General features: G+C 32.4%; 1 protein-coding gene across 1 annotated transcript; it reads left to right on the plus strand.

The window, feature by feature from the left end:
- The first annotated feature begins 272 nt into the window (after positions 1 to 272).
- Positions 273 to 26,387, plus strand: LOC134727225 (G-protein coupled receptor GRL101-like). Its single transcript, XM_063591604.1, has 15 exons — positions 273 to 347; positions 872 to 1,047; positions 2,153 to 2,305; positions 3,005 to 3,118; positions 4,434 to 4,550; positions 10,187 to 10,393; positions 12,698 to 12,965; positions 14,231 to 14,409; positions 16,059 to 16,199; positions 17,587 to 17,703; positions 19,694 to 21,253; positions 22,280 to 22,401; positions 23,808 to 23,877; positions 24,995 to 25,224; positions 26,134 to 26,387. Exons 2-15 carry the CDS (start codon positions 1,011 to 1,013, stop codon positions 26,278 to 26,280), a joined length of 3,462 nt encoding a protein of 1,153 aa, XP_063447674.1. The 5' UTR covers positions 273 to 347; positions 872 to 1,010; the 3' UTR covers positions 26,281 to 26,387.

Below are 26,387 nucleotides of genomic sequence, written 5' to 3' on the forward strand. Positions count from 1 at the left end.
TCCATCTGTCCGAAATCATGCGCCTTTGGCCTTTGTTAGTCATGTATGTTTCCTTTAAATTTTAGTTTATTAAAATATTTCGGAGTTTAGTATGACGTCCACATATTTGTGTAGGGGCTTGCTGAAGCCCAAAATCGGGTATGGGATTTTTACACTGTTATATGGACCCATTGGTGGTCTTTGAATGTACCTGACTCTTTGATGGAGTTGTTATCTTTTTGACATATTCCCCATTTTCATTGTTATTTCTTTGAATTGTATTTCTCAGGTTTGATCAAAAGGAACAAAGGTTACAAGTTTACAGATTTCCAGTGGTTAAGTGGTGAACCATTAACATATACAGCCTGGTAATATGCTTATTATATTTTCTAATCAAATATAACCACACTATAAAAAATGAGAAGACTTACACTGATAATTACTAAAAATGGGAATTAATTTCATTTTCAATTAAAAAAAAAAAACAGTAATTCTTAACTCCACATTTCCATTCTAAATTAAAAAAAAAAAAGATTATCGTACGAGATCTTATGTATACGGAAAAAAATTTATTGAAATAAACAATCAGCGCTTTTTAAATTTATTAGACTGCGAGGATCCTTCGTTAAGGTAGTGTGTTTAGTTACAGACATTGTTTTCATTGTAATGGTCAACTTTTTAATGGAAGTAAGCGTAAATTGCAACTCATTGGTATCAGCCTAAAATAATAAATTCGTGGATAAATGGTGTTCATATGTTAGCTATATATCTATGTGGATATATAAAATCAATATATCATTATAATCATAAGACATAAAGTTTATTTACTAAGCTATATTTGATATGACGTTTCGTATACAGGTCCAAACACTGTTTAATTTCTTTTATAAAGGTATAAGAAATTGTCAACGAGTATCTCTCAACCAGATGGGTTCGACGACGAACAGTGTACGGCAATCATACTTGACAGTATTCATAATAAACAGAACTGGCATGATGTTCCTTGTGCTTATGACAAAATACATTATTTTATGTGTGAGACACAATTTGATCCTATTCAGAATCAAGGTATATTACAATATCCTTCAAAATTTTACGACAGATAATATGAAAATTAAATACAAATTAAAACCTCTGTACAAATGATTATTATAGATTAAATACTAAATATGATGAACAACTTTTCATTCCCCTAATTTGAATTTGTACATATTAACCGAATTACCCTGTTTAATGGTATGCTCTTCTTTCATAATTTAAATACCTTTTATCATAATAATTCTTAATAACATATCTTACAAATCACATATTTTGATAAAGACGTCTGATCATCTGATTACCGGTCACTAGTGACTAATATTCTGATTTCAAATTGCCTTAAATTCACACCATAAGCAACGTTTTGTGTTGTTATAATAACAATTTTGTGATGTACAGATTATCCAAATCCAAACATATACTTAGTCGGGATTGCCTCAATGCAGTTAAATCCAGATTTACTCCTGTTGCTACTTTTCAACTCTATATCTCTATCAACTTCATCTTCGTTTTTGACTTTGACCTTAACAGAGATTGTTGGATAGATTTGATCACATAATTTTGTAGAATATTTGAAAACTACTTACAATGAGAGTTCAAATGTTCGCCATCAAACTTATTTTCATGTTCACATAGTCAGATAATAATTTACTTTTTATTACAACCTCACTCTAGAATATGTGAAGATGTACATTCATCATTTAACTTTGTGTACCAACGTTTCAAATACTAGTTTTATTGCGATTATCGGTTATTATACTGGCTCAATGGTAATAGGGATAAACGAATGCAAATATTTTTTTAAAACAAAATTTAATTTAAGCTTGTTTGTAAATGTAGAGATAGATTTTTATGTCGGTACTTATCATAGTGAACAGATGAGAACCATTCCTAAGGTTACAGTTGACATGAAGAACACCTCTAACACTGGCTCTTATTTCAATTGCTTTAATTATATAAACATATAAAATACTTGAATCATCAATAGAACAGATAATTTATCGTGTTGCTTGTTGTATACTAGGTTGAGTCAGATTTTTACTTATTTTATATTATATCTACATTGGGTTTTGGTCAACGTTTAACTGTATAATATGTCGCACCTTTTTTTTAATAAATATAGCCATTTTTTCAGAGAACGATGACGGAATAAGAGTAATGAGCAATTCAGGATCATCATTTGCCAATCGTTCTATGTTCAAATGTGGAAATGGAGAAGTTATATCACAGTTGGCAGTTTGTGATTCATATCATGATTGTTTTGATAGTTCTGATGAGAAATATTGCGGTGAGTTTTTTCTGTTAACCTCACATTAATTCTATTTATTGATTCACCTGGTTGACTGTCTTTGTTCAGTATGTCACTGGAAACTAGACCATTTTTGATGATATGAATAGTTATCAAAGGTACCAGGATTATATTTTAATACGCCAGACATGCGTTTCGTCTACACTAGACTCATCAGTGATGCCTAGTTAAAAAAAGTTATAAAGCCAAACAAGTACAAAGTTGAAGAGCATTGAGGACCCAAAGTTCCAAATATGAATCCTTGATTCAAAAATAATTTCAAATCTAGTCTTTTGCCTTGATATTTGTCGTGTGATTCTTCAGGTGTTGTGAGTCCAATTTGGTAAAAATAAAATAGCTGAACATTTTTTCTACTCTCTATGAACTATAAGAGGAGCTATGGCGGCGAATTTTCCAAGTATTTCACTTACTTCATCACTTGCCTATCAACACAGAGGTTGTGAGTTTGAACCTTTCACGCGAGGTTGTAATCAAAATAGACAAGAGTAATAAGTTGTTTTGCCGAAGGTTTGTGGTTCCTTTTGCACACATCGGCGTCCTCTCTAAGTTTAAACAATTGCCCAATTTAGCAATAAGTTCTAAAAAGTTCGTTAAATTTCAACAATAAAACATTCAATCAATTAATCAATAAAGAATATTTATTATAGACGCAGAACTTAGTTTTCATTACGTTTACAGGATCAGATTGTTTAAATTCACAGTTCCAATGTGCAGATGGTTCGTGTGTACATTTAACCTTCTACTGTGACCACATAAAACACTGCAAAGATGGATCAGACGAACATCACTGTCGTAAGTTCAATTATGAATTTCAATACAACAATTAAAGGATTATTTAACAGGTATATTAAATTGGATTGCATCTCTAAACAAAAATAAAATCAAGAGCTTTATTTCATTTTTCAAAATGTATATGAAGCTTTTTTTTAATATTATTTTTTTGTCAATTGATCCCTCGAGTATTGTATGTATTTATGTATCCTTGATAAATAATGTTAAAGCCCAACAGATTAAAATAAATCAAGAGAACTTCAAATGCACGAAATTGATTTCTTGTTATCATCATTTTTCTAACACTGCGTTCATACCAGTATAATGATCTTCTAGTCACAGTACTTCGACACTGACATGAATTGTACCATACTTTTCAACGTATTAATATACGTTATTTGATTGAGTTAAGCCTGCCAATTGATATTTTATCGTGTGTTTTTCTATGTTGTGATGTTATGCTATTGTTTCAGAGAAAGGGAGAAGGTTTGGATCCATTAAACGTTTACTCCCGCTGCAAATGTTTGCTCCTGTCCTAAGTCAGGAATCTGATGTACAGTGGTTGTCGTTTGTTTATGTAATTTAAACGTGTTACTCGTTTCTCGTTTTTTTTAATATAGATTAGACCGTTGGTTTTCCCGTTTGAATGGTTTTACACTAGTAATTTAGGGGCCATTTATAGCTTGTTGTTCGGAGTGAGCCAATGCTCGGTGTTGAAGGCCGTACATTGACCTATAATGGCTTACTTTTTTTAAATTGTCATTTGGATTGAGAGTTGTCTCATTGGCACTCACATCACATCTTCCTATATCTGTTTTCGTATCTTCTCCGTCGATATTCAAAGGAGTTATTTGAATTCGAAGGTGCCAATCCCATTTCTTCAATGTTTGGTTTTGTGCGTTTCTGGTCAATCAAAATATATTAGGGAAAGCGCGTCGGACAAAAAAAAAATCACCCACTAACATTCGACGCATTGTACAACATGTGGAGAGTCAAGGTTTTAGTGCTTTAATGTCGTAACGTTAACACTAGAAGTCATAGATTTTCATATTACTTCTAAAGGACATCACATATGTAAATGAAATATAATATAGTTTATGAACTCATAAGTGCACGTATTTCTGATTGATTTAGGATTTTAAAGCTCATTACAAATGGTAATCTGCATCTTTTATGAGTAAGGGTTTCAATCTATCTTGTCAATGATACTATTTCCTACTAACTATAACGAAAGTGCGTTCAAACGAATATTTTTTTGTAATTTTTCTGGTAAATGCTTATCATAAATATCTTCATCCCAGAAATATATGGTTGTCTCTATATTTTTTTAATTTAGAATGGAAATATTGTGTAGACGGAGAATGGCAGTGTGACAACAAACAGTGTATTCCTTTAGCGCAACGCTGTGACGTCACAATGAATTGTATTGATGGAACAGATGAGAACAATTGTGGTATGTTAAAGATGATATATTGATTCATTGTTATCATTGCCATGACATAATACTTTCTCCGCTTTTAAAGTTGTTCATAAGCAAAATGACCAGCCAGTGCTTTTGTTTGAATCTTTATATGCGTAAAAGAAAAATACTATTTGTAGAATATACGACATACAATTTTGTATGATTTCCTTAATAAGGAAACCGTATTGTTCCAATAATTAAGCAGCAGATTGTGAAGTCATCACAGAAAAACAAACAAACATCAAAACATAAAGTCGATTAACCAAACAGTAACCAACACCATATTCAAAACATAAGGATTGAGAATCATTCTGATGCATCTTTATTATTTTTTTTAATTTCTCTTGAAAGCAATCAAAATGGAGTATATTGGTCGGTCAGATTGGGCTATAGGACACAATTGTAAAATGGAGTATATTGGTCGGTCAGATTGGGCTATAGGACACAATTGTAAAATGGAGTATATTGGTCGGTCAGATTGGGCTATAGGACACAATTGTAAAATGAAGTATATTGGTCGGTCAGATTGGGCTATAGGACACAATTGTAAAATGAAGTATATTGGTCGGTCAGATTGGGCTATAGGACACAATTGTAAAATGGAGTATATTGGTCGGTCAGATTGGGCTATAGGACACAATTGTAAAATGAAGTATATTGGTCGGTCAGATTGGGCTATAGGACACAATTGTAAAATGAAGTATATTGGTCGGTCAGATTGGGCTATAGGACACAATTGTAAAATGAAGTATATTGGTCGGTCAGATTGGGCTATAGGACACAATTGTAAAATGGAGTATATTGGTCGGTCAGATTGGGCTATAGGACACAATTGTAAAATGGAGTATATTGGTCGGTCAGATTGGGCTATAGGACACAATTGTAAAATGGAGTATATTGGTCGGTCAGATTGGGCTATAGGACACAATTGTAAAATGAAGTTATCCACGGTTTCTGATTACATACGTATTGACTGAAATGTCGTTGTTGTCAAACCTCTCCTTTTTCTAGAATGTAGCCTAATATAACGACTGAAATGTCGTTGTTGTCAATCCTCTCCTTTTTCTAGAATGTAGCCTAATATAACGACTGAAATGTCGTTGTTGTCAATCCTCTCCTTTTTCTAGAATGTAGCCTAATATAACGACTGAAATGTCGTTGTTGTCAAACCTCTCCTTTTTCTAGAATGTAGCCTAATATAACGACTGAAATGTCGTTGTTGTCAAACCTCTCCTTTTTCTAGAATGTAGCCTAATATAACGACTGAAATGTCGTTGTTGTCAATCCTCTCCTTTTTCTAGAATGTAGCCTAATATAACGACTGAAATGTCGTTGTTGTCAATCCTCTCCTTTTTCTAGAATGTAGCCTAATATAACGACTGAAATGTCGTTGTTGTCAATCCTCTCCTTTTTCTAGAATGTAGCCTAATATAACGACTGAAATGTCGTTGTTGTCAAACCTCTCCTTTTTCTAGAATGTAGCCTAATATAACGACTGAAATGTCGTTGTTGTCAAACCTCTCCTTTTTCTAGAATGTAGCCTAATATAACGACTGAAATGTCGTTGTTGTCAATCCTCTCCTTTTTCTAGAATGTAGCCTAATATAACGACTGAAATGTCGTTGTTGTCAAACCTCTCCTTTTTCTAGAATGTAGCCTAATATAACGACTGAAATGTCGTTGTTGTCAAACCTCTCCTTTTTCTAGAATGTAGCCTAATATAACGACTGAAATGTCGTTGTTGTCAATCCTCTCCTTTTTCTAGAATGTAGCCTAATATAACGACTGAAATGTCGTTGTTGTCAAACCTCTCCTTTTTCTAGAATGTAGCCTAATATAACGACTGAAATGTCGTTGTTGTCAAACCTCTCCTTTTTCTAGAATGTAGCCTAATATAACGACTGAAATGTCGTTGTTGTCAATCCTCTCCTTTTTCTAGAATGTAGCCTAATATAACGACTGAAATGTCGTTGTTGTCAAACCTCTCCTTTTTCTAGAATGTAGCCTAATATAACGACTGAAATGTCGTTGTTGTCAATCCTCTCCTTTTTCTAGAATGTAGCCTAATATAACGACTGAAATGTCGTTGTTGTCAATCCTCTCCTTTTTCTAGAATGTAGCCTAATATAACGACTGAAATGTCGTTGTTGTCAAACCTCTCCTTTTTCTAGAATGTAGCCTAATATAACGACTGAAATGTCGTTGTTGTCAATCCTCTCCTTTTTCTAGAATGTAGCCTAATATAACGACTGAAATGTCGTTGTTGTCAATCCTCTCCTTTTTCTAGAATGTAGCCTAATATAACGACTGAAATGTCGTTGTTGTCAAACCTCTCCTTTTTCTAGAATGTAGCCTAATATAACGACTGAAATGTCGTTGTTGTCAATCCTCTCCTTTTTCTAGAATGTAGCCTAATATAACGACTGAAATGTCGTTGTTGTCAAACCTCTCCTTTTTCTAGAATGTAGCCTAATATAACGACTGAAATGTCGTTGTTGTCAATCCTCTCCTTTTTCTAGAATGTAGCCTAATATAACGACTGAAATGTCGTTGTTGTCAAACCTCTCCTTTTTCTAGAATGTAGCCTAATATAACGACTGAAATGTCGTTGTTGTCAAACCTCTCCTTTTTCTAGAATGTAGCCTAATATAACGACTGAAATGTCGTTGTTGTCAAACCTCTCCTTTTTCTAGAATGTAGCCTAATATAACGACTGAAATGTCGTTGTTGTCAAACCTCTCCTTTTTCTAGAATGTAGCCTAATATAACGACTGAAATGTCGTTGTTGTCAAACCTCTCCTTTTTCTAGAATGTAGCCTAATATAACGAATAAGACTGATTATCTATATTGTACTTATATGAACAAAACAGCGAATGTCACTTTCTTTGATTACCTTTCTGGAGCATCAGAGAACACCTCTTGTGAATTGTTGTTTGTCTGTTTGACTTTTAATTTTTTAGCAGTGATGTTGTCAGTGAGTGTTAAAATCCCTGTGGTACCGTTCGTCTCTCTTTAACATCATACGTTCGACTGAGATAAGATCAAAAGTAAAAAAATAATTATGAAAATATTTGGCCTCCCTTTGAAATAGGGATTCAAAGCTGAAACTATAGATTTAGATTCAAAACTTATTAAAATTTTCAACTGATGAAACATTGGTTTAAAAACAACTTCGAAAGCCATTCCCATTAACGACAAAAACTGGTAAAGCTTCGTACTTTTTTTTCAATTTAAATACCTGAATACCTTCGTTGATTTTATTTTCTTACATTGATACACCTTTAGAAAAGGTAGATTAATTAGGTGATATGATACTTACTAGAACAGAGTGTACATGAGAATGTATTAAGACCATTATAATGACGCAGAATCTGTATTGGAATAAAAACAAAAATAACAGATTTTTACATTACTCCCAACCAGTCAGAAAACTCCTCACCTTAAATAAATTACAATTTATAGGTGCATGTATTTAATATTTTTGATAAGACGGTTAGAACATTTTGTTTTATGACACACAAAACATATCAGTGGATTCTATAAACACTGCTAGGATTATTATCAGTTACACAAGTGTTCTAGGGACCTGCAATGAGGTTTGCTCTCACCACATATGGAATTTTCTGACCTAATATATAACATGTTAGGTCACTAGCACACTATGTGATTATACCCTCTTTTTCTGGTGGCTGTCCAAATTTCTCCGACCATCATCCCAGATGGCCTCTATTGTATCAACCTACCTTTTATATTTATTGTGAACTTGTTCTCGTCCTGAATATGCATGAAATATTTGCCACTGGACGTTAAGCAACCAACAATCAATCAATCACTATGTGATTAATCGGCTATAAAAAAAAAAAAAATTCAGCAGCCCTAGGCCTTAGTGAGTTTTTTCTCATCACTTGGCGTCCTTCGTTCGTCGTCGTCGTCCATCGTTCATTAACTTTAACAAAAATCTTCTCCCCTGAAACTACTTCGACAAAACTAACAAAACTATAAAATCATTATTGGGGTAGATAAATTTAAAAACGTGTCCGATGACTAGACCCTTTAACCAATAAGGCTTAAATGACTAAAAACTGATCAAAGGGTTGAAATGTAGATTTTGGATTATATCTCTGAAACCAAAGCTTTAAGAGGAAATCTGACACGTGGTAATATTGCTCATTATGTAAAGATCTATCTACATAGAAATTTTGAGACAGATAAGAAAACCCGTTGTTGGATTCTTGCCCCTAAGTCAGCAATTTTAAAAGGCATTTTGCAGTTTATCTTGAATATTTTTATTTAACGCATCATGTAAATGTAGCGGAATTTGACGAGACTGTTATTAAAGTGAGAGGGTTAGCGCTATAGAACCAGGTTTAATCCACCATTTTCTACATTTGAAAATGCCTGTACCAAGTCAGGAATATGACAGTTCTTGTCCATTCGTTTTTGATGCGTTTTGTTTTTTGATTTTGCCATGTGATTATGGACTTTCCAAATTGATTTTCCTCTGAGTTCAGTATTTTTGTGATTTTACTTTTTATAGATAGAAATTAGCTGTAAAAAGATAAGAAAGATCAATAAGTCAACATAGCCAAAATAGTCAATGAACCTCATAGAAGTTATTGCCTTTTATAGTAAATTTTAAGATTTCAAATTATTTTTTCAAATATAACAAAAATATTTTCCTCTGAAACTACCGAGAAAAATTAAATCAAACTTGGCCACTATCATTATTCTGGTATTTAGTTTAAAAACTATGCTAACCAACATGGCCGACATTGCTAAATATAGAACATAAAGATGAAATGCTGCTTTTGACTTCTATAACTGTAACGGTTTTAGTATTTCATGCATGAATTGTGAACATAAATGTCAGTTGAACGACATATGCTCATTGGAGCCGCTAGTTATACTAAAAGCCTCTCAAAGTGATTTATTCTTCACTTAACAATTGCACGCTGAACGCTTTTACAACATATGATTTACCAAATGAAGCATGCATCGCATATAATTACATTTTTTCGCTAATATCATGAAAACACGATTACTATTAAGTTTTTCTTTTATTTACATGTGCACTTTATTGTCATCATGTATGTAAAATTCGTGTTATTCACTTTAAAATGAACATTGACGCGAGATTGCTGTTAGCCAATCATACTAACGTATCAAAATGATATATACATCTGATCAGTATCAAAAACCTACTTTCATTTGGCTATTCATTTGTACAAAAGTAATTGTCAACAATAACAACTTGTTAGATTAAAATGTGCTTATGAAATTATTTCAATCATTAATCGTCAATTTCGTCACCTGTTAAAACATTTCAGATTGTTTACTCTACACCGTGTTGTTTTTATAATTTTATAAGAGGACGTAACACCACTTCTAACCGTGATTTGAAATAACCCCCTTCTCACCTTATATGAAATATACACGCTTTTAACTAATCATATTCATAGAAATGTATCGGAGGTAAGATAAATGCTAGTATTCTTAATGAACAAGAACATTATTTTTGTTATTTCAATTAAGATCAAAACTTAAAAAAAAATAACCCTATTTAATCTGCTGGAGTAGCTGTTTATGCAATAAACCTAATGACATGTATATCTTTATTTTTTTAAAGAGACTTGTAGTTTAAACAGTTTTCAATGTTATAACAAATCATGTATCAGTCAACATCGTGTATGTGATACCATAACTGACTGCCCTGGAAGATACTTAGAGGACGAGCATGGTTGCCCAAAAAGTGTCACACAGACATCGTGTGAACAGTGGTGGGTCATCGGAGCAAGATCAAATGGGATGTATTTTGTAGATCAAGGAACAGATGGTATAATATAAAAAAAACACTTAAGGTTGTATGGGAGTCTAAAATAAAAATGATAGAATATGTTCATATTTTGCCAAAACGAAGTATCTTTTGATATATGTCCAAAAATATAATAAAAATGATAGGTCACCGTGAATTTTCTTAAGCTACAGGTTGTAACAAAATGACACATTTTGTATGGGTTATACAGAAAACCCACCATTTTGTGATTAGAAACTATAAGAAAATGTAAAATAAACTTAGAAAATATAGCCTTTTAGACAAATGCCTTGAGAATATCAAAAGAAAAGGTTGGGTCACCGTACGTTTTTTCCGGTTAAAGTACAAAATAGGAAAATTCCATGTAGATCCCTTCAGAAAATACACTGTTTTAGTTCTCCTTAAAATGCCAATTTAAAAACATTTCAAAACAACCAGAAATTATCTACACTTGTAAAAAAAAATAGTATTTATAACTTATATTCTTATAAATTGGTTCTTTTAAATGATGATTCACATTAAATGTCTGCATTCCTGCATCAAATTTTGCTAATTTGATAGAAAATATGACCCTTAGGTTCTCTGTTTTTAATAATCCAAGATGGCGAAAGACACCCATACCACCTTAAAATCGGTATTTTTTTTGTTTATGAATTTAATACATGTTAACAGAGTTAGAATTCTGTCATTTCGGTACATTTCACATGTCTAATTTGACATTATCGTCTAGGTAATTTCCAATCTCCATGGATAAAGAATTGAAATTTATATTCCAAAATAAATCAATCTTTTTTTTTTTTTTTTACCGACATTATCATGATAATTGTTAGGACTAGTATTGTGAATGTAAGTGTATAAACTATATATAGTTATCAAATCTACCAGGATTATATTTTAGTACGCCAGACGCGCGTTTCGTCTACATAAGACTCATCAGTGACGCTCATATCGAAATAGTTATAAACCAAACAAATACAAAGTTGAAGAGCATTGAGGATCAAAAATTCCAAAAAGTTGTGCCAAAAACGGCTAAGGTAATCTATGCCTTAGATAAGAAAATCCTTAGTTTTTCGAAAAATTCAAAGTTTTGTAAACAGGAAAGGAGTAGGTTCATTAAGACCCCTTTTTGGCCCCAAAATATAGCAATTTTACAAAATTGTTATTATGTAAACTTGTAGTTATTTATTGGATAGTAGTATAAATATGGGCTCTTTTTGTCAATACAATGCATATATATTTGGTACTAGCACCATTAAGTCATGCTAAATTACTGAAATCTTAACAATTCCAGCATTTTACTTAAATTTTAGACGGTTTCCGTGTAAAACGAAAGTGGCCGCATCCGTGTTCATCCAAAATATTAAAATGGAAGTTGTATTTTATGATAATTCATAATATATATAAAGATTGAGGATGAACACGGATGCGGCCACTTTCGTTTTTGACAAAAACCATCTGAAAAGTGACATTTTTTCGCATGTTTGGTAGATTTTTCATATTTTAGCTTGAATCGGATCGTTTTATAATGACTGAATAAGTTAAAATCTTTCATATAAATTAATTGAATCACATGAAATAGACTCTTATGTGTTTAAAAAGTGGTCAACATCTTTCGTCAGATGAAACTGAAATTTGAGGCCAAAATCGGTCCTTACCGAACCTACTCCTTTATAAAATTGACCACACAATTGATATTCATGTCAATATGAATATCAATTATATATCCGTTTCAAAAATACGTCACAGTTCCTAATGTTCTTTTCTGTCTGTCGTTAAAGGAAGTTATTCGTCGTTATTCTACGGTTTATATTTTCTGACTATCTTATTATTTGTTTGTTCTTTATGAGTATTTCTATCACATAGTGTTTTCATTTTAGTGATATTTGTTAACATTGCCATATAAGCGAAATGTTTTGCTAATCATAAAAACCAGGTGCAACCCATCAATTGTCTCTTTAAATGTTCTGTACCAAGTCAGGACTTTGGCAGTTGTTATCATATAGTTCTTTTCTATGTATTTAAAAGTTTGTGTTTGTTGTACTCTAATGTTTATGTTGTTACTTTAATGAATATCACAAAACGCCCAGTGGAAGCAATATCCAAAAACACAAATAACAAAATAACACGTTAATAAGATGATAAAACGTCAGTACCCGAATCTATAGTTTAAGACCGTATAGTATCATAGATAACAAAAATGATACCAGTTCTTCTATTCTTGCTATTGACTTTTGATTACAAAAATGTGTAATATGAGAGATTCAACGTAGCTGAAATTGTAAACATTGTGGAGGAATGCCATTGAAAAAACTTCTTTTGTTGCAGATGAATATTTGGTATATTGCGAATTTAACGAAGGAATTAATACAGTACTGGTTTCGACATCCTTTCATTATGATTTTGTCGGCAAAGCTAAAAGCCAAATTGGTCCCATTAAAACAGAATCATATATATTTGAATTTCCTGTGGACATGATAAAGGATGCTATGCGTAATAACGATCAGGGGTGTTCACAAAATGTTAAACTAACATGCTACTACCAAGATGCCTTACAATCGGATGCAGATACTGTTGTCGAGTCATGTCATGATGAGTAAGTAACATAATTACATTTGTCTAGCATGACACGATGAAAAGACAACAAAACATACAACAGTACACAAAACACAAAGAGGAAAATATTAGATATGCCCTTGTCTGCAGTGACGTTTTGGATTTCTAAGGAATATATAATCTATAAAATTGAGAATGGAAATGGGGAATGTGTCAAAGAGACAACAACCCGACCAAATAAAAAACAACAGCAGAAGGTCACCAACAGGTCTTCAATGTAGCGAGAAATTCCCGCACCCGGAGGCGTCCTTCAGCTGGCCCCTAAACACATATATACTAGTTCAGTGATAATGAACGCCGTATTACTGGTAAATTACAAAGTCAGATATTCCTTTAAGTAACATCATTTAAAATCTTAACTAAATTCCTCCATAGATATAAAGATGTGGTCAACAAGTTTGGTTGAGGAGAACTGAATTTAAACGTAAAAGCACATCATAATTTTGGCGGGAATGTTATTTATCGAGCCCGGAAATTGAGTTTTGTATCGATTGGATGTGTTTATTCCTTCTCAACCTACTTTAAAAGTTTGTTAAGAATTTATTGTACTGTTACATCTCTGTCCCAGATTAGAAAGAGGGTTGGTGCCTTTAAACTAGTTAAACCCCGTCGCATTCAATAGGTGCTTGTTCCAAGTCAGGAGCCTGTTATTCAATTATTGTCTATGGCTCTTGTCTTTCATGTCTTTTTCCAAAATTGTTTTGTAATAAATAAGGTCGTTAGTTTCTTCAGTTGAATTGTTTCATACTTGTCATGTCGGGCCTGTAAGCAGCTGACTATGATACTATATGGGTCTTTCTCATTTATAAACTTCTTACGTTTGCCTATAATTGATTACATCCACCTGATTTGAACGTTGATGGATTGTGTCTTATTATCAATTATCTGAGTCGTCATAAATGTATTACATTTTTTTTATTATAAAAAAAATACATGGATAATAAGCTACAACAGTTATAAAATACTTGTGCGATATAAGATGTCTTATAGACATTCCTCATCGCTTATAATATTCCACACATTGTTTATATTCAGTATCTCATCACCGTTTTACTGTATAATTTAGATTACTTTATCATTAAATCTTAAAATATGTTTAGGAAAGTCATTATAAAGGGTCGGCATCCCATATGAAATCCAAAAATATAAAAAGATACAACCCCGTACACTATGTCCGTGTTGTGTTCAACTCTTTAAAATAAATTCAAGTCAATTATCATGAGTATGGGTTGTCTTTTTTTTTAGTTGCCATTGTATTGGAGGTTTTGACTGGAAACAAGCAGAAATCAATAAAGTGTTTACAGATGATATAGAAATATCAAATCACGACAGACTTCCGTTCAATGGATATCTTATTCAAGAGATTTCTGACAGTGACGAGGGATTTTCTGAGGTGACAGTTGGGCCTGTTGTTTGTAAATCAGGTAAACTATCAAGGATAGACAGCATGATCGTATAATTGATGACATTGCCAGTTTGTTTCCGACTAATGAGGGGGCCTCAAGTGGCAACTTGTCTAAGTAGTTAAACGACCGTTTCATAAGCCAGTCAACACAGGTTCGAATCTCGCATCTGGCGTACTAAATTATAATCCTGATACCTTTGATATCTTTTTGCACTTGCGAGGTCCACTCCACATCAATATTAGTTGACTAGGACTGTCAGTTTTTCTTCCCGGAGGTCGGTGTTTCTCTTCGGGCACTCCGGCTTCCTCGCTTATATAAAATGACCTGCACAAAATAGTACAATAGTGTTGAAAGCTGAGTTAAACACCAATCAATCGATAATGTGAGCGGGATACATTTTGTGAAGCACAATTTGTAATTCTATTGTAGTGTCCTTGTGTACTGTCGTTAACTCAAGGGAAGTGTCTGCTGTCATTATGTTGTTTTCATGTTATAATGTATTGTATCGTTATATAATTTTTTTATGTATGCATGTGCAAACATTTGCACCTGTCCAAAGTCAGGAATCTGATGTACAGTAGTTGTGGTTTGTTTATGTAATTTGTACATATTTCTAGTTTCTCGTTTTTTATATAGATTAGAGCGTTGGTGGTCCAGTTTGAATAGTTTTACACTAGTAATTGTTGGGCCTTTTATAGCTTGTTGTTCGGTGTGAGCCAGGGCTCCGTGTTGAAAACCGTACAATGACCTGTAACTTGAAAAGTTTATTTTTATAAATTGTTATTTGGATGGATACTTGTCTCATTGGCACTCACACCACACAAATGAAATGGTCCATTTCTATGTGAGTTTGCGTTTGTTTTTGTTGCAGTTCAGTGTATCTGTTAATTTCCCCTTATACTGATGTGTTTCCCTCGGTTTTGGTTTGAGACCTTGATCTGTTTTCGCTTACTCTATTGATGACTATTGATCAACGGTATACTGTAGCCTTTATTAAATATTTCTTAAAGTTGATGTGTTATCCGCGGTTTTAGTTTGTGTCCCGGTTTTTGATTAATAAAATGATCTTTAAACACCGGTAATCTACTTTTTCCTGTATGACTTCTCTTTTTTAATTTTTAAATTGAAAATATTGCGTCCTCTGTAACGTCTTCCCCTTATTAAAGTCATTTTTGGTTTTTATTGATATATTGAATTGGATTATGAGATTCGTTTTGTTAAGGCAAAATAGTGAAAATATTGTGTACTTACTTTATAGAGAAAATGATAACTGAGGTATAATAAAAATGAATAACTGATAAGTCTTATTTTGGTGTCTGTATTTATAGTTGTCAAGGAAACCTCTAGAACATTCTAGAACGGAAAATCTTACAAAACGAAGAAAAAGGAAACTTCTTGAATACTGCAGACGTTTAATTTACGCATCGTAGGTCATGATCATTCCTGGATTTCTTAACTGCACACTTGTATCATTATTATATAAACAACTTAATGGTCACAAAAAACAAATAAAGCCAAAATAAACAAGTCTAATAATTGCAATATCATAACAGTAAACATTTTCTAAATTTTTACTTCGACCTCTGTGATGAAAACTAATTATCAGAATTTGACATAACAATTTCAAATATGTTTTTGATTATCGTATTATATAATTTGTGTTTCAGAAATTTCTAAAAATGTTTCCCGTAGCCAGTCCCTGTGCTCTGATGGAAAGTTGTATAACTATGCAGACCACTGTGTAATGCGTGTAAATGAAAGGAGCGATGTAAATGGTTGTAGAGATATGACTCATCTTCAGCACTGTGGTAAGATAATTTCATTATAAAAAATAAAAACGTTTGAAAATAGATTGATCAAATTTATCATTGTTCTGTACATACGAATGAAGTCCCTCATTTATCATTGTTCTGTACATACGAATGAAGTCCCTCATTTATCATTGTTCTGTACATACGAATGAAGTCCATAATCTATCGTTGTTCTGAACATACGAATGAAGTCCTTAATTTATCGTGTTGTGTACATACGAATGAAGTCCCTAATTTATCATTGTTCTGTACATTCGAATGAAGTCCCTAATTTATCAAAATTCTGTACTGACGAATGAAGCCCCTAATTTATCATTGTTCTGTACATTCGAATGAAGTCCCTAATTTATCAAAATTCTGTACTGACGAATGAAGCCCCTAATTTATCATTGTTCTGTACATTCGAATGAAGTCCCTAATTTATCAAACTTCTGTACTTACGAATGAAGCCCCTAATTTATCATTATTCTGTACATACGAATGAAGTCCCTTATGTATCGTTGTTCTGTACATACGAATAAAGTCCCGAATTTATTATTGTTCTGTACATACAAATGAAGTCCCTAAGTTATCATTGTTCTGTACATACGATAGTACACAACATAGAAAACTAAAGAATAAACAACACGAACCCCACTAAAAACTAGGGGTGATCGCAGGTGTTCCGGAAGTGTAAGCAGATCCTGCTCTACATGTGGCACCCGTCGTGTTGCTTATGTGATATCAAATCCAGTAAATAGTCTAATTCGGTAGGTCACATTCATGAAAGGGAAGATGATTGTTGTTACGATGTAAGTAAAATAACTTTGTAGTCAATTTTAACAAAATGTTGTGAAATTGAAACATATGTGAAAAACTATATATTATAAAATGAAAAAAAACATTTGTTTTTTATAATTTAAACAAGAGAGAAAATGAATTATACTTGATATACTTTGAGTTAGACTGCTGTCATTGTTTACGGTAGGCAAGATGCCAGTGTTTGTAGGTGAAATGGTCTATGTGCACGAAATAAAACGAGTTGACTGACCAACTTCCAGTGTTTATACATTCAATTTAATAAATGAATGTTTATACTTTGCGAAAGCAAATTTACATATCTAACATTGTAGTTGAGACTCTCATGAGTTTTCACTCATCAGATTAGACATCTAGAAGTCTTTTTGTCATTTGTGTCAAGGTTTTGTAATATCAGTGTAATAATATAAGGGAAATAATCTTCTTCAAGTTAAAAGATCATTTGGTATTTACTTTTTTTAATATGAAAAATCAAAATCATATTCCAAACCACATTTATATTCACAACAAGATTTTTTTTATCTGTGATAACCATCGAACAAATTAATTTTGAGTCACACATTGATAAAATACTTTTTTTTTGTAGAAACAGAGATTTGCCAGCCAGGTTTCTATAAATGCAAAGAGGGTCATTGCATTTCATCCAGATTACTTTGTGACGGGAAAAAACATTGCATGCACGGAGATGACGAATTGTTTTGTGGTAAATATAAGTTATAATTTTTTAACAGACTTTTTTATCAATAAGATTATTCCAGATGGTTTATATAGCATGCTCTGTTCAGTCTTCAAGCTGTATGGTAAAGATAAGTTTTAGAACATTTATTAAACGAAAATTGATTTAAACTCTCCTTTAATAATCCCCAACTAAATTCGGTTGTTCTATTTGGTTTTTGGCATGATAAGGGATAGATTAGAGATCAAAATAATATAAAAAAAAAGTTGATAAATATATCTTATTCAAATAAAATTCAAATATAAAAAGGAAGATGTGGTATGATTGCCAATGAGACAACTGTACACAAGATACCAAAATGACACAGACATTAACAACTTTAGGTTACCATCTAAATGAATAGACAGAAATACCATTAACAAGTGAGATATTAAGCTAGCTGTAAACAAATTAAAATCACAAAAATACCTAACTCCGAAAATTCATGCTAAACCTCTTACTTGAAACCATATTAAATCCATTCTTTTTAAATAAGGAAATGAATGTTTTGTATTTTTGTTATTTTAATTTTCCCTCATTTAGTACATATATTTCTAAGTTGTATGACGTGTATTTTCTTAACCGTTTTTTTTTTTTTAAATCTTCTTACCAGAAAAGTGGAAAAGTATTCATATAATTTTTAGCTTGTGTACCAATCCACTTTGAATAAAGATGTTTAAACAAAATCTTAGCAACAATTGTTATTTAAATTTTTATAATATCGACTTCAAGAAATAAATGGAACGAAGAATGATTCTGGCTAGCACTTTGATACCGTTAGCTCCAGGACAAAAGTTTCGGAGAATCGATCGCCGACAGTCTTTATGAAACAAAGTCAAAACAGCAAATGTCTACCTTGCTCAAGCGAAGAGGACATCTCGATTTAAATAATCATTTTTATACTTTGTAACCATGATTAATCATCAATTCTAATATGACGTGCTTCTTTCGCTTTATGAATAAACCCATGCTCTAAATCCATTTTTTTGGCACATGCGTATATTGACTACTGCAGAATAATGAATTTAATCAAATTGCATTTAATATATTTCACTAACTGAAAACATCTTTAAAAATGATGCACATGTTGTTACTAATTCCATTATTATGACAGTTATCATGGTAAAGTGTTGCATTCCTAAATTGACATATTTGGATATAGGAAGATGTGGTGTGAGTGCCAATGAGACAACTCTCCATCCAAGTAACAATTTAAAAAGTAAACCATTATAGGTTAAAGTACGGCCTTCAACACGGAGCCTTGGCTCACACCGAACAACAAGCTATAAAGGGCCCCAAAATTACTAGTGTAAAACCATTCAAACGGGAAAACCAACGGTCTAATCTATATAAACAAAACGAGAAACGAGAAACACGTATATATTACATAAACAAACGACAACTACTGTACATCAGATTCCTGACTTAGGACAGGTGCAAACATTTGCAGCGGGATTAAACGTTTAAATGGATCCAAACCTTCTCCCTTTTCTGAAACAATAGCATAACATCACAACATACGATAAAATATCAATTGGCAGACTTAACTCAATCAAAAAACGTATGATTACACAATGAACGAATAAATTTGATCTGCGATATTTGACCTAGATACAACAACCGTCCATGCTGGCTGTTCAAAAACTCTCTCTCTGAAAAAAACACAGTGCCAGCTGTTTGCCTCTTTGCAAACAAAAAAGGGAGGTTAATGGAAGAGCCTACACAATCGCTTCACCCTTATACACATCGGACATTGAAATTACCTTAGTTGTCCAAATCAGAATCGAAATAAATGATGCAAGGTATAGTTTACTGTAGTTTGAAAAAGGGTAGGCATTATATTCGGGTTATTTTGATAAAAAAAAAATATCACAAATATAATGACTACCCGTGTTAAAACTACAATAAAGAATAGCTTGCATCAATTATTTCTTAAATATCTTTTCATTTAGGTTAGTCTATATATTTTTGCTTACAGCTAATTTAACTTGTCGCGGATTATATAGATGCCAACAGTCAACGACATGTTTGTTATTTAATGAAACTTGTGACAATATTAAACAATGTCCTCAGGGGGATGATGAAGTCGGATGTGATGTCACTTGTCCTTCTGGTTGTTCGTGTGAAGGGTTTGTATTTATATGCCACCAAAAAGAAGTAGAAAATGTTTTTGGAGATCTGTCCATTGAAGCAAGAAAGTTGGATTTAAGCAGCTCAGAATTTCCCAACAATAGTTTGGTTCTTCCTGCATATACGTACCTTGCTAAACTTATACTGTTTAACTGCAGCATAGAAAATATTATGCCATACTCATTTGAGAAATTGATGAACGTCCTTCATTTAGATTTGAGTAACAACAAATTAAAGGTTCTGCAAAGTTACACGTTTTATGGTCTCACCAAACTGGTAAGCTTAAACTTAAAAGGCAATCTGATGTTGGGTTTAATCAAATCAAATGCATTCATGTCATTACCTAATGTCAAAGATTTGGAACTGTCTGGAACTAGAATACAAACACTTTTCAATGGGACATTTAATGGTTTAGAAAACCTTGAAAAGTTTAACATAACAGGGAATGGACTAACAACTGTAGAGGAACACGTATTTGATGGACTTGTGTCTCTTCTAACAATTGATTTGACACAAAACGATGTGACTGTATTTTCGCCTAATATATTTTCTCGCCTTTTTCATTTGACAAAAATGAAGACTGATTCTTATATATTTTGTTGTTTAAAACCAGAATCTGTTTCCGCAGAGAACTGTTTCCCTAAAATGGACGAATTTTCCTCGTGTAGCGATTTGATGAGAAATGATGTATTACGTGTGTTTCTTTGGATTATTGCTATAAATGCTTTACTTGGAAATATTGGAGTTATACTTTATCGTATAATTTACGAAAAAGCATTGCTTTTTAAGGCAAATGGGCTATTCATCATGAATCTTGGTGTTTCAGACATGTTGATGGGTGTGTACCTCGGGATAATTGCTGTTGCGGATATGTTCTTCTCGGGAAACTATATTTTACATGACAGAGAATGGCGAGATAGTACTGTTTGTAAATTTGCAGGTATCCTTGCGGCCGTATCATGTGTAGCATCCGTTAATTTCATTATGTTAACAACTCTAGATTGCTTTTTAATGGTTAAGTTCCCATTTGGCAGAATGAGAATGACATACAAAACAGCAAAGATTTTGACATTTTTATGCTGGGTATTTGTAGTCATTATAGCTGTGGTTCCGATTTATTACACGTCATATTTTTCGAATATGTTTTATTCAAGAACAGCAGTTTGTTTGGCTCCTCCATTTTCTCGAAAGAAAGTCAGCGGATGGGAATATTCAACAGCTATTTTCGTGTTTTACAACAGTATTGCGTTTATCGTAATAGCTTGGTGCCAATTGTCAATTTATAATGTAGCTAAAAGCAGCAATAGAATAATGGCAAAGAGGACAAAACAAGACCTAACTCTGGCTAGACGATTATTTCTAGTTGTTTTGACAGACTTTCTTTGCTGGTTTCCTGTTGGAATAATGGGTAAGTCATCCACGATGCAAGGTAAACAATATTGGTTAGCAAACTCATTGTAAAAAATGGAAAACAACACGTTTTATAATTTACTGCGTTCGAAGCGCTTTTCTGGATTGACCTTCATCAGGAACGCTCAAAGCCAAACATTTGAAATCCGAAGATGTATAAGTACCGAAAATCGTTGAAGAGCTATATGTCAAAAATACCTAAAATAAATAGCCAAATTCGTCTAAAGCCAACTTTGCCTGAGGGAGTTGACATATACAGTCAACTCATGGAAAAGTTCATTACCCCCTTCAATGCAAACATCCCGAGGTAAAACTATATCGAAAGTCTTTGTAAATAAACAAGAACAATGGGTAGTTTATTTTTCTTTTTCATTTTTCAAAGTCTTTAACAGGGGCTATCAGAATGCTTTATTGAAAGCAAAATCTGATAATTATAATTCAAACTTATCAAATATGTAATGAAATATGACCACATTCGGGTAACTCCAATGAAGCGAATCAGAGTGTGTGAACAATGCATTCATATCCTGCTATTAGTACATTTGACTTCATACTATAAAGTAAATGAAAACGACAAGGTAAATTCGTTAAGCGACAAATCTCTTTTTTTTACCATTAAATAGTTCGAGTGTTGATAAACAAGTTTAGGAAATTTATTAATTCATTCATCAATCAGACTGTCGGTTCGGAGTGTTAAATAATGGAAATTGTTGAGGTGAACAAGGCACATTTTCTTCCTTAAATGAAAAAGAAATCGTCAATTCATATATCGATTCTGATTTGGAAGCAAATCTGCAGAAGATTATTTTTATATATTTTCATAGCCTTCTATGTTAAGTGCAAGGGGTATTATTGGATTTATAAGCACCCAAGTCACAAAACCCTGTATGTTTTAAGTTTGTTTAGTATTTGAAAATCACATTAACAAAATACTTTAAAGTTGCAGATGGGACTATACTTGTTTTTCGTCTCTGTCAATTAACCGATTTGAATATGTAAACATTAAGATTCCTTTTTATTTTAGGTATACTAGCAATGACTGGTCAAGTATTTCCATCAGAAATCTATTCTTGGGTAGCTGTATTCGTGATGCCGTTAAATGCGGCATTGAACCCTTTCCTTTACACGTTTTCCACGTTAAAACAGGTACTTTTAAAAAGACATAGTCTTTTGGCTAGGATCTTGCCCTTTTAAATTCACATGATTACGCAGTTGACATATTTTGGCAGTAACTGTAAAGCCGCGCATAACATTCAATGACTGCATATCCTATGACCTTTATTAGCAAGGATTTTTCAAATCTAACTTAAATAAAAAGTTTTAAGCGTTGGCATGGCAGTTAGAATCAACTTTATTCAAAGTTAAGTAAAACAGGAAGTCTGACAGATTTAAAAAAACCGTTTACATATTTAAAAAGTAATCACTGTTAGATATACAGATATTTTGTTTACTGTATAGTTCAGTAGAATTATGTGATATTAAGTTCATTCCACATATTGAAAGTTTAAAGCATCGGCAAACAGGCAACAGTTCTAAAAATCACTAACACATTATAAGTTACCACGGTCAAGCGGTAGATCAGATATGGTTTCAAACTGTTCAGTTTTATACTGCGATAATTTATCACTATTAATATCAAGTTTCATTTTGTTCAACACATTAAAGAAATAAAGTATCGACAAACAGGAACTAGGACTGACAGATTCGAAATGTGCAAATATGATACAGAAGAAAACAATACAAGACACCACTTTAAAGAAATATCAAACATTCTGTTCAGCAGTATTTTTAAAGAAGAAGGAATAATTTTGTGTCGCAAAACATATTTTTGTATTGACAAATAAGCATAAAGTTAGAGGGAGGGTTGGGATCCCGCTAACATGTTTAACCCCGCCACATTATTTATATATGTGCCTGTCCTAAGTCAGGAGCCAGTAATTCAGTGGTTGTCGTGTTTGTTTATGTGTATTTATTTGTTTTCCGTTCATTTTTTACATAAATAAGGCCGTTAGTTTTCTCGTTTGAATTGTTTTACATTGTCTTATCTGGGCCTTTTAAAGCTAACTATGCGGTATGGGTTTGACAAATTGTTGAAGGCCGTACGGTGACCTATAGTTGTTAATGTTTGTGTCATTTTGGTATTTTGTGGATAGTTGTCTCATTGGCAATCATACCACATCTTCCTTTTTATATAAAGAATGAATCAAATATAACCACAATTCTAGATTGGGATAAAATATCGACAATAAACCTTCTCATAGAAAGATAGTTCATTCTATGTATAACATAGCTATAAGAACAATAATCAGGCGCAACTGATAGATGTTTTAAATGATGAAGGTAGGAAAATTTATGTATATCAACATATCGAATTACATCGGTTCACCAATCTTATTTAAACACTGCAAATTCCATTTCACGAAAGTCAGTTTGAATAGATGGGGTAAAAGTAAACGTTCCAAAGATTTGAATTAGAAATCGATGTTGATTATTGTTATTTACATGCTGAATTATTATTAAAGAATACAAGAGTAACGACTGTTTTTTTGTAGAAACCTAGTATTTTAGGAAGGATGTTTGGCAAAATTTTCCAAGTGTCAAAAGTTCAAGACCGACTTAAAGGTAAGAATGAAAAGGCAACCAACGATACCATGTGTAGAATGAAAAATGTCAGACGTACGTTTCGTCTACACAAGAAATTTCAGTGCTGCACCTATCAAAATATATTCCGCAAAATCGATAACTAAATTTGTTGGTTCTTAAAAACAAAAATGTTCCTAAATGATCGTCTACTTAACGTGGGTAAAAAGTAATTGCTTCGAATAATTTTATGACTATCAATGCTACTTCATATCAGATCTGGAGAACTGTAATGCTGAGAAATTGATAGTTGATACCTTCGCAGTAGGGAAAATGTCTGCAAACATTTGTATTAAGTTTGATCACAATAGTTGTATATGAAAAATAAAATAAAAATGTATTCATAACCAGGTTTTAACACTTAGACTTTCATTGTCATAAATCATTTGGCTCTTATATTTTGGAATAACACTAAGTCACGATTTTCTGTGACTATTTATTCGTTGCTAAATAATTATAAATGAGTAAATGGATTGAAATGTTGTCAGGGAAACATGGTTTATCTATTAACCTATCTTGCTGTAGATATAAGTACTCTGAGATCGTTATTTTGTTTATATTGAAGCGTTACTGCCTGTTGAGAGCAAGGCATCTGAGTTATAGCTAACAAATTGTGATATATAAATATTGTACGAATGAGCCCAATAGGGAATTAAAAATGGTCTCTCGGTCGTAAATTGTAGTATAGAGTTTCTCTTTAAAATTATCACGTCCTACATAGATATATTAAAAAAATGTTGTATGATTTCCAATGAGACAAATTTCAATTCAAGTCACAATTGTGAAAGTAAACCTCGAAAAAACACGAGCCGATCAACCAAGAGGTAGTGAGTTCGAACCCCGCATGGAGCAGGTGCTCTCGACTTAAATCTTAATTGGCTAGGATGTCCAGTTTTCTTACCGATGGTCGATGGTTCCTTCAGTGCAATGAAGATTTTTCAAGAAATAAAACTGACGAAATAGTTTTGAAATTGGCGTTAAACACAAATCAATCAATCAATACAACAACCAATTGTGAGCGTGTGTATTGGTCATGTCTCGCAAAATTTAAACTTTACACACTGCATATGTTGTCTTATAGATCGTGTATGTTTTTCAGATACATCAGATGAAATGTTTATGGCTTCTGCATTTATCAACAACTCACAGATGTTGAAGATGAAGCACATAACTCTGCGTGAACTATTTGCTTCGAGGAATCTTACCATTAAGGAGAGTATTCGCTTGGTGTCACAACTTACAGCCGCGGTAGCATATTTGCATCATCATTATTTAACTGTATGCCAACCACTTTCATTAGACACTTTAGCTGTCTTTATGAACAGACAGGTAATTTTGAATGTCATCAGTTAGGTTTTTAATTTAGTTCCATTAATATTTTGTACACTTTTTTGTTGGATTGTCTTCTAGAAAATTTGTTTTACCCTTTGAATATGCTTTGATTGGTCGAACCTGCATTCAAGTATGCGTCAGGAAGGCATATATTAAATGTTTTTTGTCTTTTGCAGACGAAATTCGCGTCTGACTCAAATACAAAATTTCAATTCTGGTATCTATAGTTATTATTTTGAAACTCATAAGATTTTATTTCACATATTATCGCTTTGGTTTTATAACTATTTTGATATGATCGTCACTGATGATTTTTATGTAAAGGAACGCGCGTCTGGCGTAATAAATTATAATCCTGGTACCTTTGATAAGTAGTTGACACATGCGTTGAACAGCTAATATATAATGAACGAATTCGATTCATTGAAATTTGTACCATCTGAAAAATGCACAGTTAAGATAAAATTAACAATAAATAAGGTAAATTGTTCTTTTGAAATAATGTTTTATGAGAACACGAAATTATAAATGTTTAATTTTTTTTTAATTTCTGAACTTAAAGAATAAGCTGGTTAATATACTTGAACAGAATTTTCTTGAACATAGGTCTTCTTGTACTCATTCATTCGCTCTGATTAAAGTCATTCAGTAAAGACATTCACTTTTAAAATAATTCTTTTAAGTTTGAGAATGCTGACAAATTCAAAAATTGACGAGCAGTAAAAATGAAGAAAAATAAAAATTTATGAAAATGACGATGTGTTAATTGATAACATTTATATAGAGCAGATTTTTTTTTAACTTTTTACTTCTACTTTTGTATATCTTTAAAGTTTGCTTGGAATTAAATATTAATCATGCAATCAAATAATAAGACTGTTTAAAACATCCATATTTGTAATTCAGACTATCATACGGATAAAGGTGATTTCTGAAATAAAAGATATAAGAAATGAACTGGATACGGCCAAGGATGTAGACAACATCGGACAGATAACTAAACTGGTACTACGGAATACAAGAAAACTGCAAGAGGATGATAATATGGTTTAGCAATTAATGAACAGATTACAAATTCTATATTAAAAGCTTAAGTAAGCATGTACATGTGTGTTTACCTTTATTTTTCTATAGATACTAATAAATAACGTTGACAACAA

This window comes from Mytilus trossulus, chromosome 7, assembly GCF_036588685.1.
Source record: "Mytilus trossulus isolate FHL-02 chromosome 7, PNRI_Mtr1.1.1.hap1, whole genome shotgun sequence".
Taxonomy (NCBI): Eukaryota; Metazoa; Mollusca; class Bivalvia; order Mytilida; family Mytilidae; genus Mytilus; species Mytilus trossulus.